Source organism: Pristiophorus japonicus, chromosome 15 (assembly GCF_044704955.1).
Source record: "Pristiophorus japonicus isolate sPriJap1 chromosome 15, sPriJap1.hap1, whole genome shotgun sequence".
Classification (NCBI taxonomy): Eukaryota; Metazoa; Chordata; class Chondrichthyes; family Pristiophoridae; genus Pristiophorus; species Pristiophorus japonicus.
Window position 1 is genome coordinate 2,021,392 of NC_091991.1, and position 16,156 is coordinate 2,037,547.

The window sequence follows — 16,156 nt, forward strand, 5'->3', positions numbered from 1 at the left end:
ACACTCACACTCACACTCACACATACACTCATACACACACACTCACACACTCACACTCACACTCACACACTCACACTCACACACTCACCCACTCACACTCTCACATTCACACTCACACTCACACGCTCACACACTCATACACACACACTCACTCACTCACACTCACACACTCACACTTACACACACTCACACACACTCACTCACACTCTCACATTCACACTCACACACACACACTCACACACACACACACACACTCACACTCTCACACACACACTCACTCACACTCACACTCACACACACACACTCACACACTCACATTAACACACACACTCATACACTCACACACTCACACTCACGAACTCATACACTCACATACTCACACTCATACACACTCACTCACACTCACACTCACACTCACACTCACACTCACACACACACACTCACACACTCACATTAACACACACACACACTCATACACTCACACTCACACACTCACACACACTCACTCACACACACATACACACTCATGTGGAATGAGTGATCACAGTATGGTTGAATTTGTAATACAGATTGGACAAATAAATATCTCCTCGCTCCTCCCACTCCCCACTGGTATCTTCAGCCGATTAGCTTTTAAAATCAACATTACCGGCGGTGTATTCTCGCCCGGCTGTTGCCCGTCTCGCGGTGTGGTTTGCGCGTGGCTTCACTTCAGCTCAAGCCTCTCAGGTGCTCAATGGCGGGACGAGCAATAGACAGGGCAACCTATTCCTCCGAGTGAGATACAGACTTACCTGGTCTCCGGGTGAATCTCTGGGCAAGCAGGCTGCCAGCGCAAATAACGGCAGCATCAGGGGCAGACATGCCAGCCACTGCTGTCTCATCGTGTCACTGACTCTCCACCCAGTCCCCTGGCGAATCGGCAGCTTGTCTCAGCGCTATCTCTCTCAGCAGGACTGCATGCCTCTCAGAGTTTCCTCTGCGGTGTCCTGTGCTATTTCTTCCTTCCCATCTCCTGGCCTTTTTACAGTCTGCTCTCTCCTCCTCCGCCCACCACCAATGTACCCACACCCTCCCACCCCCCTCTTCCTGAACACAAAGGCCATCATGTGTAAAACTCCCTATCTAAAGTCACAGGACACTTGATAGCTGTCAACAGGCTGGAGAAATTGCAAGCCCGACATCTCCTCTTCCTCGAGTGTTGTTTAAATATGAACAATGCATTGGAACTGAGGCTTGAAAAGAGCGGATTTCCTCCAGAGCCCCCCCATTACCAGCAGAGATTTGGCTCTGCCCCAGAGAGTTTTGTGGGGTGGGGACAGGTAAGGGCTCACCGAGTGCTTAGAGGATGCCACAACCTTACACTGGATGGAAGCTGCGGAAAGACTCTATAATGCACCCTCGCCTCTGAGTCAGAAGGTTGTGGGTTCAAGTCCCGCTCTGGAGACTTGTGCTCAGAAATCTAGGCTGACACTCCCAGTGTGCTGCACTGTCGGAGGGGCCATCTTTCGGATGAGACGTTAAACCGAGGCCCCGTCTGCTCTCTCAGGTGGATGTAAAGGATCCCATGGCACTATTTTGAAGAAGAGCAGGCGAGTTCTCCCCGGTGTCCTGGAGCCAATATTTATCCCTCAATCAATATAACAAAAACAGATTATCTGGTCATTATCACATTGCTGTGTGTGGGAGCTTGCTGTGCACACATTGGCTGCCGCATTTCCCACATTACAACAGTGACTACACTCCAAAAGTAATTCATTGGCTGCAAAAAGGTTTGGGGCATCCTGAGGTTGTGAAAGGCGCTATATAAATGTAAGTCTCCTTCTTTTCCATGGAGGGACATAGGCTGGAAAATTCCTGGGTGCTGCTCCTGCTCCTTTAGGGGAAGTGCAGCAAAATCCCGTTCAGCGGCTCTGAGGAATTTGCCGGCCTGAGTTACAGCAATAGGAGGCCAGGTGGGAAAAAGTCCCAGGGTCAGACAACATCAAGGACTGCTGGCTGCAGGAGTAACTTTGGACTGCGGGGAATACTTAACATGGTGCAATGCCATGATGACTGAGAGTGTAACCACCGCCCCTTGGCATTTAATGGCATTACCATAACCGAAACCCTCACCATCAACATCCTGGGCTCACCATTGACCAGAAACTTAACCGGACCAGCCACATAAATACTGTGACAACAAGAGCAGGTCAGAGGCTGGGTATTCTACGGCGAGATGCAGCATGGATTCATGAAGGGGAAATCATGTTTAACTAATTACTGGAATTCTTTGAGGATATAACGAGCATGGTGGATAGAGGTATACCGATGGATGTGGTGTATTTAGATTTCCAAAAGGCATTCGATAAGGTACCACACAAAAGGTTACTGCAGAAGATAAAGGTACGCGGAGTCAGAGGAAATGTATTAGCATGGATCGAGAATTGGCTGGCGAACAGAAAGCAGAGAGTTGGGATAAATGGGTCCTTTTCGGGTTGGAAATCGGTGGTTAGTGGTGTGCCACAGGGATCGGTGCTGGGACCACAACTGTTTACAATGTACATAGATGACCTGGAAGAGGGGACAGAGTGTAGTGTAACAAAATTTGCAGATGACACAAAGATTAGTGGGAAAGCGGGTTGTGTAGAGGACACAGAGAGGCTGCAAAGAGATTTGGATAGGTTAAGCGAATGGGCTAAGGTTTGGCAGATGGAATACAATGTCGGAAAGTGTGAGGTCATCCACCTTGGGAAAAAAACAGTAAAAAGGAATATTATTTGAATGGGGAGAAATTACAACATGCTGAGGTGCAGAGGGACCTGGGGGTCCTTGTGCATGAATCCCAAAAGTTAGTTTGCAGGTGAGCAGTTAATCAGGAAGGCGAATGGAATGTTGGCCTTCATTGCGAGAGGGATGGAGTACAAAAGCAGGGAGGTCCTGCTGCAACTATATAGGGTATTGGTAAGGCCGCACCTGGAGTACTGCGTGCAGTTTTGGTCACCTTACTTAAGGAAGGATATACTGGCTTTGGAGGGGGTACAGAGACGATTCACTCGGCTGATTCCGGAGATGAGGGAGTTACCTTATGATGATAGATTGAGTAGACTTGGTCTTTACTCGTTAGAGTTCAGAAGGATGAGGGGTGATCTTATAGAAACATTTAAAATCATGAAAGGGATAGACAAGATAGAGACAGAGGGGTTGTTTCCACTGGTAGGGGAGACTAGAACTAGGGGGCACAGCCTCAAAATATGGGGGAGCCAATTTAAAACCGAGTTGAGAAGGAATTTCTTCTCCCAGAGGGTTGTGAATCTGTGGAATTCTCTGCCCAAGGAAGCAGTTGAGGCTAGCTCATTGAATGTATTCAAATCACAGATAGATAGATTTTTAACCAATAAGGGAATTAAGGGTTATGGGGAGCGGGCGGGTAAGTGGAGCTGAGTCCACGGCCAGATCAACCATGATCTTATTGAATGGCGGAGCAGGCTCAAGGGGCTAGATGGCCTACTCCTGTTCCTAATTCTTATGTTCTTATGAGTGTCTCACCTCCTGACTCCCCAAAGCCTTTCCACCATCTACAAGGCACAAGTCAGGAGTGTGATGGAACACTCTCCACTTGCCTGGATGAGTGCAGCTCCAACAACACTCAAGAAGCTCGACACCATCCAGGACAAAGCAGCTGCTTGATTGGCTCCCCATCCACCACCTTCAACATTCACTCCCTCCACCACCGGCGCCCCCTGGCTGCAGTGTGCACCGTCTACAAGATGCACTGCAGCAACTCGCCAAGGTTTCTTCGGCAGCACCTCCCAAACCCGCGACCTCTACCACCTAGAACAGCGGTGGGCAATATCCGGCCCACTGAGTTATTCTCTCCAGCCCGAGCTCGAGCTGTATATTCGTCTATCCACTTTCACTTCCCAAGGGTCAGAAACCGAACTGCAGCCAAGAAAAAACCATAGTAATACTTCATTCAAATTAATAATTCACAGAAGTGATTCTCGCTAGCCAGATCTTAGAAAGATCCGTTCCATCATTCTGGGCCCCAATGGCCAATGTCCACACCCAGAATGCACTGTGTACTGGACTATGCCCTATCAATTTTAGAGTGGAGTCATGGCTGCTCATCTCCCTGACTCTTTTACCGGAGAAGGTGACAGGCGGAGTGAGTTTCCTCTCCCGATACCCAGAGCACGGCGGGAGGAGAGATCTCATCTGGCACCAATTGGGATGGCATCAGTAATCTTTGCAGAACGACAAAGGAATGACTGAGGCGGGGATTTGATGCTGACTAGAGAGGGAACAGTTCTATTTCACAGCACGGATTTACAGAGACCAGAAAATTTTTCAACTTTTCAACTTTTCAGAATGGCAGGCAGTGACTAGTGGGGTACCGCAAGGTTCTGTGATGGGGCCCCAGTTGTTTACACTGTACATTAATGATTTAGACGAGGGGATTAAATGTAGTATCTCCAAATTTGCGGATGACACTAAGTTGGGTGGCAGTGTGAGCTGCGAGGAGGATGCTATGAGGCTGCAGAGTAACTTGGATAGGTTAGGTGAGTGGGCAAATGCATGGCAGATGAAGTATAATGTGGATAAATGTGAGGTTATCCACTTTGGTGGTAAAAACAGAGAGACAGACTATTATCTGAATGGTGACAGATTAGGAAAAGGGGAGGTGCAACGAGACCTGGGTGTCATGGTACATCAGTCATTGAAGGTTGGCATGCAGGTACAGCAGGCGGTTAAGAAAGCAAATGGCATGTTGGCCTTCATAGCGAGGGGATTTGAGTACAGGGGCAGGGAGGTGTTGCTACAGTTGTACAGGGCATTGGTGAGGCCACACCTGGAATATTGTGTACAGTTTTGGTCTCCTAACCTGAGGAAGGACATTCTTGCTTTTGAGGGAGTGCAGCGAAGGTTCACCAGACTGATTCCCGGGATGGCGGGACTGACATATCAAGAAAGACTGGATCAACTGGGCTTGTATTCACTGGAGTTCAGAAGAATGAGAGGGGATCTCATAGAAACGTTTAAAATTCTGACGGGTTTAGACAGGTTAGATGCAAGAAGAATGTTCCCAATGTTGGGGAAGTCCAGAATCAGGGGTCACAGTCTAAGGATAAGGGGTAAGCCATTTAGGATCGAGATGAGGAGAAACTTCTTCACCCAGAGAGTGGTGAACCTGTGGAATTCTCTACCACAGGAAGTTGTTGAGGCCAATTCACTAAATATATTCAAAAAGGAGTTAGATGTAGTCCTTACTACTAGGGGGATCAAGGGGTATGGCGAGAAAACAGGAATGGGGTACTGAAGTTGCATGTTCAGCCATGAACTCATTGAATGGCGGTGCAGGCTCGAAGGGCCGAATGGCCTACTCCTGCACCTATTTTCTATGTTTCTATGTTTTATCTTTGATTCATTTCTAAGCAGTATCGAATTCATGATGTGTATTGAAGATAGCATCTGACTACTATCTGAATTTATGTTTATGTAATGTTTATGTTTATGAAATACTCCATCTAATGTTGTTTTGCGCGCGGTCCCTTTAAGTTTGCCGTGCAGTCGGCGCTATGCAGCTGTGCACGCGCAGTACCTCTCCCCGCGGCAGCGGCGTGGGACCATTGGTGAGCCACCCTCACCAGCTCACCAAAACTTATTACATGGCCCTCCAGCCCAAATAATTGCCAACTCTGACCTAGAAGGACAAGGGCAGCAGGCGCATGGGAACACCACCACCTCCACGTTCCCCTCCCAGTCACACACCATCCTGACTTGGAAATATATCGGCCGTTCCTTCATCGTCGCTGGGTCACAATCCTGGAACTCCCTCCCTAACAGCACTGTGGGAGCACCTTCACCACACGGACTGCAGCGGTTCAAGAAGGCGGCTCACCACCACCTTCTCAAGGGGCAATTGGTGAGGCGCGAGTCCGGGGTCGGAGGCCTATAAAAGGCCCAGCGGCAGCGAGAGGTGTACATGTGCAGCTACAGGGAGAAGGCAAAAAAGAAGTCGAAAGAAACAGAAAGGTGATGTCACAGCCAAGGGGGTAAGTGATTGGCTGGTGATTGGTGAGTAGTTTTTCTTTCTTCTCTTCTATAACAGTGAGTAAACTTTAGCATTGTTGTTGCTTATCTAAGGGTTAAGTTATGACAGGACAGCTCGGTCACGTGTTATGCTCCTCCTGTACCATGTGGGAACTCAGGGACACTTCTGGTGTTCCTGACGACTACGTGTGCGGGAAGTGTATCCGCCTCCAGCTCCTGACGGACCGCGTTGCGGAGTTGGAGCTGAGGGTGGATTCACTCTGGAGCATCCACGATGCTGAGAATGACGTGAGTAGCACGTGTAGTGAGTTGGTCTTACCACAGGTAAAGGGTCCACAGCCAGATAGCGAATGGAAGACCAACAGGAAGAATAGTGCAAGGAAGGTAGTGCAGGCGTCCCCTGCGGTCATCCCCCTGCAAAACAGATACACTGCTTTGAGTACTGTTGAGGGGGATGACTCATCAGGGGAGGGCAGCAGCAGCCAAGTTCATGGCACCGTGGCTGGCTCTGTTAAACAAGAGGGGAGGAAAAAGAGTGGGAGAGCGATAGTGATAGGGGATTCAATTGTAAGGGGAATAGATAGGCATTTCTGCGGTCGCAACCGAGACTCCAGGATGGTATGTTGCCTCCCTGGTGCAAGGGTCAAGGATGTCTCGGAGCGGGTGCAGGACATTCTAAAAAAGGAGGGAGAACAGCCAGTTGTCATGGTGCACATTGGTACCAACGACATAGGTAAAAAAAGGGATGAGGTCCTACAAAACGAATTTAAGGAGCTAGGAGCTAAATTAAAAAGTAGGACCTCAAAAGTAGTAATCTCTGGATTGCTACCAGTGCCACGTGCTAGTCAGAGTAGGAATCGCAGGATAGCGCAGATGAATACATGGCTTGAGCAGTAGTGCAGCAGGGAGGGATTCAAATTCCTGGGGCATTGGAACCGGTTCTGGGGGAGGTGGGACCAGTACAAAGCGGACGGTCTGCACCTGGGCAGGACCGGAACCAATGTCCTAGGGGGAGTGTTTGCTAGTGCTGTTGAAGAGGAGTTAAACTAATATGGCAGGGGGATGGGAATCAATGCAGGGAGACAGAGGGAAACAAAAAGGAGACAAAAGCAAAAGACAGAAAGGAGATGAGGAAAAGTGGTGGGCAGAGAAACCCAAGACAAAAAACAAAAAGGCCACTGTACAGCAAAATTCTAAAAGGAAAAAGGGTGTTAAAAAAACAAGCCTGAAGGCTTTGTGTCTTAATGCAAGGAGTATCCGTAATAAGGTGGATGAATTAACTGTGCAAATAGATGTTAACAAATATGATGTGATTGGGATTACGGAGACGTGGCTCCAGGATGATCAGGGCTGGGAACTCAACATCCAGGGTATTCGACATTCAGGAAGGAGAGAATAAAAGGAAAAGGAGGTGGGGTAGCATTGCTGGTTAAAGAAGAGATTAATGCAATAGTTAGAATGGACATTAGCTTGGATGATGTGGAATCTATATGGGTAGAACTGCAGAACAGCAAAGGGCAAAAAACATTAGTGGGAGTTGTGTACAGACCTCCAAACAGTAGTAGTAATGTTGGGGAGGGCATCAAACAGGAAATTAGGGGTGCATGCAATAAGGGTGCAGCAGTTGTAATGGGTGACTTTAATATGCACATAGATTGGGCAAACAAAACTGGAAGCAATACGGTGGAGGAGGATTTCCTGGAGTGCATAAGGAATGGTTTTCTAGACCAATATGTCGAGGAACCAACTAGAGGGGAGCCATCTTAGACTGGATGTTGTGTAATGAGAGAGGATTAATTAGCAATACCGTTGTGCGGGGCCCCTTGGGGAAGAGTGACCATAATATGGTGGAATTCTGCATTAGGATGGAGAATGAAACAGTTAATTCAGAGACCATGGTCCAGAACTTAAAGAAGGGTAACTTTGAAGGTATGAGGCGTGAATTGGCTAGGATAGATTGGCGAATGATATTTAAGGGGTTGACAGTGGATGGGCAATGGCAGACATTTAGAGACCGCATGGATGAACTACAACAATTATACATTCCTGTCTGTCGTAAAAATAAAAAAGGGAAGGTGGATCAACCGTGGCTATCAAGGGAAATCAGGGATAGTATTAAAGCCAAGGAAGTGGCATACAAATTGGTCAGAAATAGCAATGAACCCAGAGACTGGGAGAAATTTAGAACTCAGCAGAGGAGGACAAAGGGTTTGATTAGGACAGGGAAAATGGAGTATGAGAAGAAGCTTGCAGGGAACATTAAGATGGATTGCAAAAGTTTCTATAGATATGTAAAGAGAAAAAGGTTAGTAAAGACAAACGTAGGTTCCCTGCAGTCAGAATCAGGGGAAGTCATAACGGGGAACAAAGAAATGGCGGACCAATTGAACAAGTACTTTGGTTCGGTATTCACTAAGGAGGACACAAATAACCTTCTGGATATAAGAGGGGTCAGAGGGTCTAGGAAGGAGGAGGAACCGAGGGAAATCCTTATTAGTCGGGAAATTGTGTTGGGGAAATTAATGGGATTGAAGGCCGATAAATCCCCAGGGCCTGATGGACTGCATCCCAGAGTACTTAAGGAGGTGGCCTTGGAAATAGCGGATGCATTGACAGTCATTTTCCAACATTCCATTGACTCTGGATCAGTTCCTATCGAGTGGAGGGTAGCCAATGTAACCCCACTTTTTAAAAAAGGAGGGAGAGAGAAAGCAGGGAATTATAGACCGGTCAGCCTGACCTCAGTAGTGGGTAAGATGATGGAATCAATTATAAAGGATGTCATAGCAGCGCATTTGGAAAGAGGTGACATGATAGGTCCAAGTCAGCATGGATTTGTGAAAGGTAAATCATGCTTGACAAATCTTCTAGAATTTTTTGAGGATGTTTCCAGTAGAGTGGACAAGGGAGAACCAGTTGATGTGGTATATTTGGACTTTCAGAAGGCTTTCGACAAGGTCCCACACAAAAGATTAATGTGCAAAGTTAAAGCACATGGGATTGGGGGTAGTGTGCTGACGTGGATTGAGAACTGGTTGTCAGACAGGAAGCAAAGAGTAAGAGTAAATGGGGACTTTTCAGAATGGCAGGCAGTGACTAGTGGGGTACCGCAAGGTTCTGTGCTGGGGCCCCAGCTGTTTACATTGTACATTAATGATTTAGACGAGGGGATTAAATGTAGTATCACCAAATTTGCGGATGACACTAAGTTAGGTGGCAGTGTGAGCTGCGAGGAGGATGCTATGAGGCTGCAGAGTGACTTGGATAGGTTAGGTGAGTGGGCAAATGCATGGCAGATGAAGTATAATGTGGATAAATGTGAGGTTATCCACTTTGGTGGTAAAAACAGAGAGACAGACTATTATCTGAATGGTGACAGATTAGGAAAAGGGGAGGTGCAACGAGACCTGGGTGTCATGGTACATCAGTCATTGAAGGTTGGCATGCAGGTACAGCAGGCGGTTAAGAAAGCAAATGGCATGTTGGCCTTCATAGCGAGGGGATTTGAGTACAGGGGCAGGGAGGTGTTGCTACAGTTGTATAGGGCATTGGTGAGACCACACCTGGAGAATTGTGTACAGTTTTTGTCTCCTAACCTGAGGAAGGACATTCTTGCTATTGAGGGAGTGCAGCGAAGGTTCACCAGACTGATTCCCGGGATGGTGGGACTGACATATCAAGAAAGACTGGATCAACTGGGCTTGTATTCACTGGAGTGCAGAAGAATGAGAGGGGACCTCATAGAAACGTTTAAAATTCTGACGGGTTTAGACAGGTTAGATGCAGGAAGAATGTTCCCAATGTTGGGGAAGTCCAGAACCAGGGGTCACAGTCTAAGGATAAGGGGTAAGCCATTTAGGACCGAGATGAGGAGAAACTTCTTCACCCAGAGAGTGGTGAACCTGTGGAATTCTCTACCACAGAAAGTTGTTAAGGCCAATTTACTAAATATATTCAAAAAGGAGTTAGATGTAGTCCTTACTACTAGGGGGATCAAGGGGTATGGCGAGAAAGCAGGAATGGGGTACTGAAGTTGCATGTTCGGCCATGAACTTATTGAATGGTGGTGCAGGCTCGAAGGGCCGAATGGCCTACTCCTGCACCTATTTTCTATGTTTCTATGTTCTATGTTTCTATGGGCTCAAGTTTCCACACGATAAAAAAAGGGCGCCCCTCCGAGCTGGGCGACCGTTTTTCACGCCTAAAACGGCGCCAGATAAAAAACTCGCGATTCTGTAGCGCCCTGCAGCTCCTTGTCTGTTTGGCGCAGCGCCCAGGGGGGCGGAGCCTACACTCGCGCCGATTTTGTAAGTGGGAGGGGGCGGGTACTATTTAAATTAGTTTTTTTCCTGCCGGCAACGCTGTGCGTGCGCGTTGGAGCGTTCGCGCACGCGCAGTGTGAAGGAAACATTGGCACTCGGCCATTTTTGTAGTTCTTTGTAGCTGTTTAGTTTTTGAACATTTTTTAATAAAAGCACATTGCCATCAGCACATCAGCGCTGAGAAGGTGCAGGAAGCCTCAGAAAGTTGAGGCAGCCGTTTCCCGACACCTCCCCCTTTTGCCGTCGGGAAATGGCTGCCTCAATTTCTGAGGCTTCCTGCAGCCTTCTGTCTCCCTCCCTCCCTCCCTCCTGCCGTCTGGAACGGCTCCTCCCCCCCCCCCGCGTGTTCGGTCGGTTCCCTCCCTCCCTCCCTCCCGCCCGCCTTCGGGAACGGCTGCCTCGTTTTGTGAGGCTTCCTGGAGCATTCTCCCTGCCTGAAGCACTTTCACACAGGTAGGACGATGGTTTATTTAATCTTTTTTTTGCTTATAAATGTTTATTCAGGTTGGATTTATTTGTATAATATTTGTAGAAGTATAAATAAGGATTTATTGTAGAATTTAATGACTTCCCCCCCCCCCCCCCACCTCGTTCTGGACGCCTAATTTGTAACCTGCGCCTGATTTTTTAATGTGTAGAACAGGTTTTTTCAGTTCTACAAAAATCTTCACTTGCTCCATTCTAAGTTAGTTTGGAGTACGTTTTCACTGTGGAAACTTTCAAATCAGGCGTCAGTGGCCGGACACGCCCCCTTTTGAAGAAAAAATTCTGTTCCAAAGTAGAACTGTTCTAACTGACTAGAACTGCAGAAAAAAAAATGTGGAGAATTGCGATTTCTAAGATAGTCCGTTCTCCACCAGTTGCTCCTAAAAATCAGGCGTAAATCATGTGGAAACTTGGGCCCTATGTTTCTAATTAGGGATGGGCAATAAATGCCGGTCTTGCCAGCGACGCCCACATCCCAGGAACTGTTTAAAAAGAAATGACATTCTTCCCACCCCCTTGAACAAAACAGCATCTATACCTTTTCTAGTTACACTGTCATATTAAAATAAGCTGCAGTCTGCTTCCTGCTCAGGAGGAGAGGTTCGGAGGGCTAGAGATTATGTTTGTTAGCGCCACCCGGTAGCGTCCCAGAGGGGCACTTAGCCCCTCCCGCCCAAGGGCCGCGCCATCAGCGCTTGTTGCGAACTTCAGTGACGGTTTGCGCTGCGCTCACTAGCCTACTCGATGATGTCACTGAGTGTGCGACGCCCCCTTAGCCCCATGTTTGCTCAATTCAGTTTATTGCCTGCGGTAGCGCCCGGCGCTGAGACCGGACGGGGAAAGCAGTCGGTCCGGCAACGATCCGATATCGTCCGGGGTGCACGATCAGGGCTGAACTTTCACTTTTTCAGCTTTGATTTATTGGTTGCGGTACTGGAAGTGTGGGTGAGGTTTATTGTATTTATCAACAGGATTTGTTTTTTCATCTTTAGGCGCTGGGATCCCAGCATCCTAACGCCAATAACTGAGCCGGTCTCCTGCGCTGCCGCTCCATTAGTGCCCAAAGAGGAGTGTGGAAAGCTTCCATTAGCGCTCCGCTCTCCTCTTGGGATGATACAACCGAATATTGCACTTTGAGGCAGTAAACATCGCCTGCCCTTAAAGGTAGCACCCCTGCGCCATCACCGCCTCAAAGCGGGCCTTACCAAATCGCTAGCTCTAAAGGACACATGCTGTACCCTGTGATAGCATGTGAGGAGAGCACGCTTCTTGTAAAGATACAGTATGATTCGTTGATTGCTAGCACTGGGAAGATTGCCCAGACAAAGGCCTATGTCATGACAGAGAGCTACACACAGACTAATAACTAAACACCCAGTGCCTTTACCCAGTAAACCATCAGGAAATCAGGACAGAGTAGGGATTGGGGATCCCACAGTGGGAGACTCACTTAAAAAAACAGTATCACTTGTGTTGTTTCTTGGCCTCGATTTCTGGAGGGCTTCAATGTTTGCTGAGCTTGATGAGCTACTGAAGTGCAGGCTGACAGTTGCTTAACTTGATATTGAAAGAAGAAAGAACTTGCATTTATATAGCGCCTTTCATGTCCTCAGGACAGCCAATCAAGTACTATTTGGAGTGGAGTCACTGTTGTAATGTAGGAAATGCAGCAGCCAATTTTGCGCACAGCAAGCTCCCACACACAGCAATGTGCTAATGACCAGATAATCTGTTAAAGCGACAGTGGTTGAGGGAATGATAGCATAGAGGTTTTATTACTGGACTAGTAATCCAGAAGCTTGGACAAGATTTGGGGCCCACTACAGCAGCAATTCAATCAATAAATAAAATCTGGAATAAAAAAGCTACTGGATTGTTGTCACACCCATCTGGTTCACTGATGCCCTTCAGGGAAGGAAATCTGCCGCCCTTACCCGGTCTGGCCGCTATGTGACTCCAGACCCACAGCGATGTGGTTGACTCTTAACTGAAATGGTTGAGCAAGTCACTCAGTGGGTGATAAATGCTGGCCGTGCCAGGGACACCAGGGAGAACACCTCCGCGAGTGACCAAACAGCATTTCAGAGCTTGCGGTTATCAGCAACTTTCTTTCAAAAAGTTGTCAGAAAAACACATCACAAAAACTTCCTGATCGGGATTAGCAGTGACAATTCTGTGATCACATGTGGAAACTTGTTTAACTTTCCTATTGAATACGGGAATTGCTATAGATATGTAGTGTTATTACAGATTGAAATGATAATAATCCTAGGTTTGCTCTTTATATTATAATTGATCGTGCAACGGTGCGATTATAGGCAGAACTGGCAACCTGCAGTATAACTGGGTTCCACTGCATACTATTTTTGTTTCCTTGCTCCTAATATCTTTGGTATAAGTGAAGAACACACAAAGGGCTCTGATTCACTTTGTGTCCCAAATTAAGAGAAGAGGGTCCCTTGGCTGAGAATTGTTAGCGTTAGTCAAAGAGAGACAATGGGAGTTCCATTTTGTGTGTTTTCTCCAAGTCTTTATCGTCCTTCGATGCCCCGGGAGCAGATAGCCGCAGCCAGGAACTCTGTGGTCAAGACAGAGAGCAGCTCAGAAAGAGGGTGTTCAGGAAGAGCTGGAAGGTTTGTGGTATAATTCCATCAGTCAGAATATAACCGCGGGCTCTGTGTAGATGGTGTTAATCTGGTGCAGGTTGGAGGGCTGCAGTTGATCCAGAGGCCCTTGGGTGGCAATGGCTGCGGGGCAGTTAGGTTTGTGCCCGGGAACAGTTTGCGCCTCAGTCAGTAACATTGAGCATCTGGGCCCTGAGTCTGGGGAATAGAGTACGAAAGCAAGGAAGAAAGAACAAAGAAAGTCTTGCATTTTTAAAGCGCCTTTCACGACCAGCGGACGTCTCAAAGCGCTTCGCAGACAATTAACTGTACTCGATGTTATAATGTAAGAAGTTATGAAGAACCTTTATAAAACACTGGACAGGCCTCAACTGGAGTATTGTGTCCAATTCTGGGCACCACACTTTAGGAAGGATGTGAAGGCCTTAGAGAGGGAGCAGGAAAGATTTACGAGAATGGTTCCAGGGATGAGGGACTTCAGTGACGTGGATAGACTGGAGAAGTTGGGGTTGTTTTCCTTGGAGCAGAGAAGGTTGAGAGGAGATTTGATCGAGGTTCAAAATCATGAGGGGTCTGGACAGAGTAGAGAGAGAGAAACTGTTCCCATTGGTGGAAGGGTCAGGAACCAGAGAACACAGATTTAAGGCGATTGGCAGAAGAACCAAAGGCGACATGAGGGAAAACGTTTTTACGCAGCGAGTGGTTAGGATCTGGAATGCGCTGCCTGAGAGGGTGGTGGAGGCAGAATCAATCGAGGCTTTCAAAAGGGAGTTGGATAAGTACATGAAGGAAAAAAAATGCAAGGCTACGGGGAAAGGGTGGGGAGGGGGACTGGCTGAGGGGCTCGACGGGCCAAATGGCCGCCTCCTGTGCTGTAATGATCTATAATTCTATGATTCAATTCTAATGGAATCAAGGAACATGGGGATAGTGCAGGGAAGTGGAGTTGAGGTCGAAGATCAGCCGTGATCTTATTGAATGGCGGAGCAGGCTCGAGGGGCCGAATGGCCGACTCCTGCTCCGAATTCTTATGCTCTTATGATCAAAGCCCTGGAACTCCCTCCCTAACAGCACTGTGGGAGCACCTTCACCACACGGACTGCAGTAGTTCAAGAAGAAGGCGGCTCACCACCACCTTCTCAAGGGGCAACTAGGGACGGGCAATAAATGCCGGCCTGGCCAGCGACACCCACATCCCGAGAATGAATTTTTAAAAATAACGCTGTTAGTTGCCAGTTGTCAGCACTCTCGCCTCTGAGTCAGAAGGTCAGAGATTCAAGTCCCACTCCGGGATTTGAGCACAGAATCTAGGCCACTTCATTGCAGTACTGAGAGAGTGCTGCACTGTCAGAGGTGTTGTTTTTCAGAGGAGACGTTAAACCGATGCCCCGACTGCCTTCGCAGGTGGATTTAAAAATCCCACGGCATTGTTCGAAGAAAAAAAATGGAGTTCTCCTGCTGTAATAAAAACAGAAAATGCTGGAAATAGTCAGCGGGTCAGGCAGCGTCTGTGGAGAGAGTTAACATTTCAGGTCGATGACCCTTCGTCAGAATTGGAAACAGTTAGAGATGTGACCGGTTTTTAAGCAAGTGTAGGGCAGGGAAAGAACAAAAGGGAAGGTGTATGATAGGGTGGAAGGCAGGAGAGATTAAGAGACAAAACTGGGGATTAATAACGGGGAACAGGGAAATGGTAGAGACGTTGAACAAATATTTTATATCGATCTTCATGGTAGAAGACACTGAAAACATCGCAATAGTGGATAATCAAGGTGCTATAGGGAGGGAGGAACTTAATACAATCACTATCACTAAAGATAAAGACTAAAGATAATGGGACTAAAGGCGGACAAGTCCCCTGGGCCTGATAGCTTGCATCCTAGGGTCCTAAAAGAAGTGGCTGCAGAGATAGTGGATGCATTGGTAGCAATCCACCAAAATTCCCTGGATTCTGGGGAGGCCCCTATTGTGTTCCTAACACAGATGAGACTGCACACAATGAGGTTAAAGTAACAGTGACCTCAGTCTTTATTAAGACACTCCAGAGTGAGGAACAGGACTTAGGGGCCGGCTTATATACAGTGCTCCCAAGGGATGCTGTGTCCCTTGGGACTTCAGGGGATGAGCTCCCTGGTGGCGGAACATGGGAGTGCATGCTTTACAGATACACAACATCACTCCCCCCCCCGAAAGTCAAAGTGAAAACTATTTACAAGGTGAGGCGGTCGGGAGCCTTTCTTTCCCTGGTGGACCGCCTCGGTACAAATGTCTGTTCTGGTGTGTTGGCTGTGCCCTCGCTGGGCTGGCGTGTTGTTGGCCCTGCAGGGCTGCTGGGTGAGCCTGGCCTTGCTGGGCTGTTCGACGTGATGGGTTCGATTTCCTGGTCCGGAGTGGTGTCGTTGATCCTTTGGGTGTGTGTTGTGGGCTCGAAAAAAGTGGTGTCTGCTGTGGGTTGTTCAGGGCAGTCTGTGAACCGCAGCCTCGTTTGGTCCAGGTGCTTTCTGCAAATTTGTCCATTATCTAGTTTGACTACAAACACCCTACTCCCTTCTTTAACTATCACCGTGCCCGCGATCCACTGGGGACCATGTCCATAGTTTAGCACATACACAGGGTCATTCAGATCAATTTCCTGTGACACAGTGACGTGACCATCGTTTACATTTTGTTGCTGCCGCCTGCTCTCTACCT

At 47.8% G+C, this 16,156-nt stretch overlaps 1 protein-coding gene across 1 annotated transcript in view; it reads right to left on the bottom strand.

The window, feature by feature from the left end:
- Positions 1-884, bottom strand: part of LOC139281369 (stabilin-2-like) — a 244,136-nt gene extending 243,252 nt beyond the window's left edge. Inside the window, exon 1 of the mRNA XM_070901523.1 lies at positions 795-884. Within this exon, the coding sequence (XP_070757624.1) occupies positions 795-884 (90 nt within the window). The remainder of the gene's footprint in view (positions 1-794) is intronic.
- Positions 885-16,156: the final 15,272 nt, after the last annotated feature.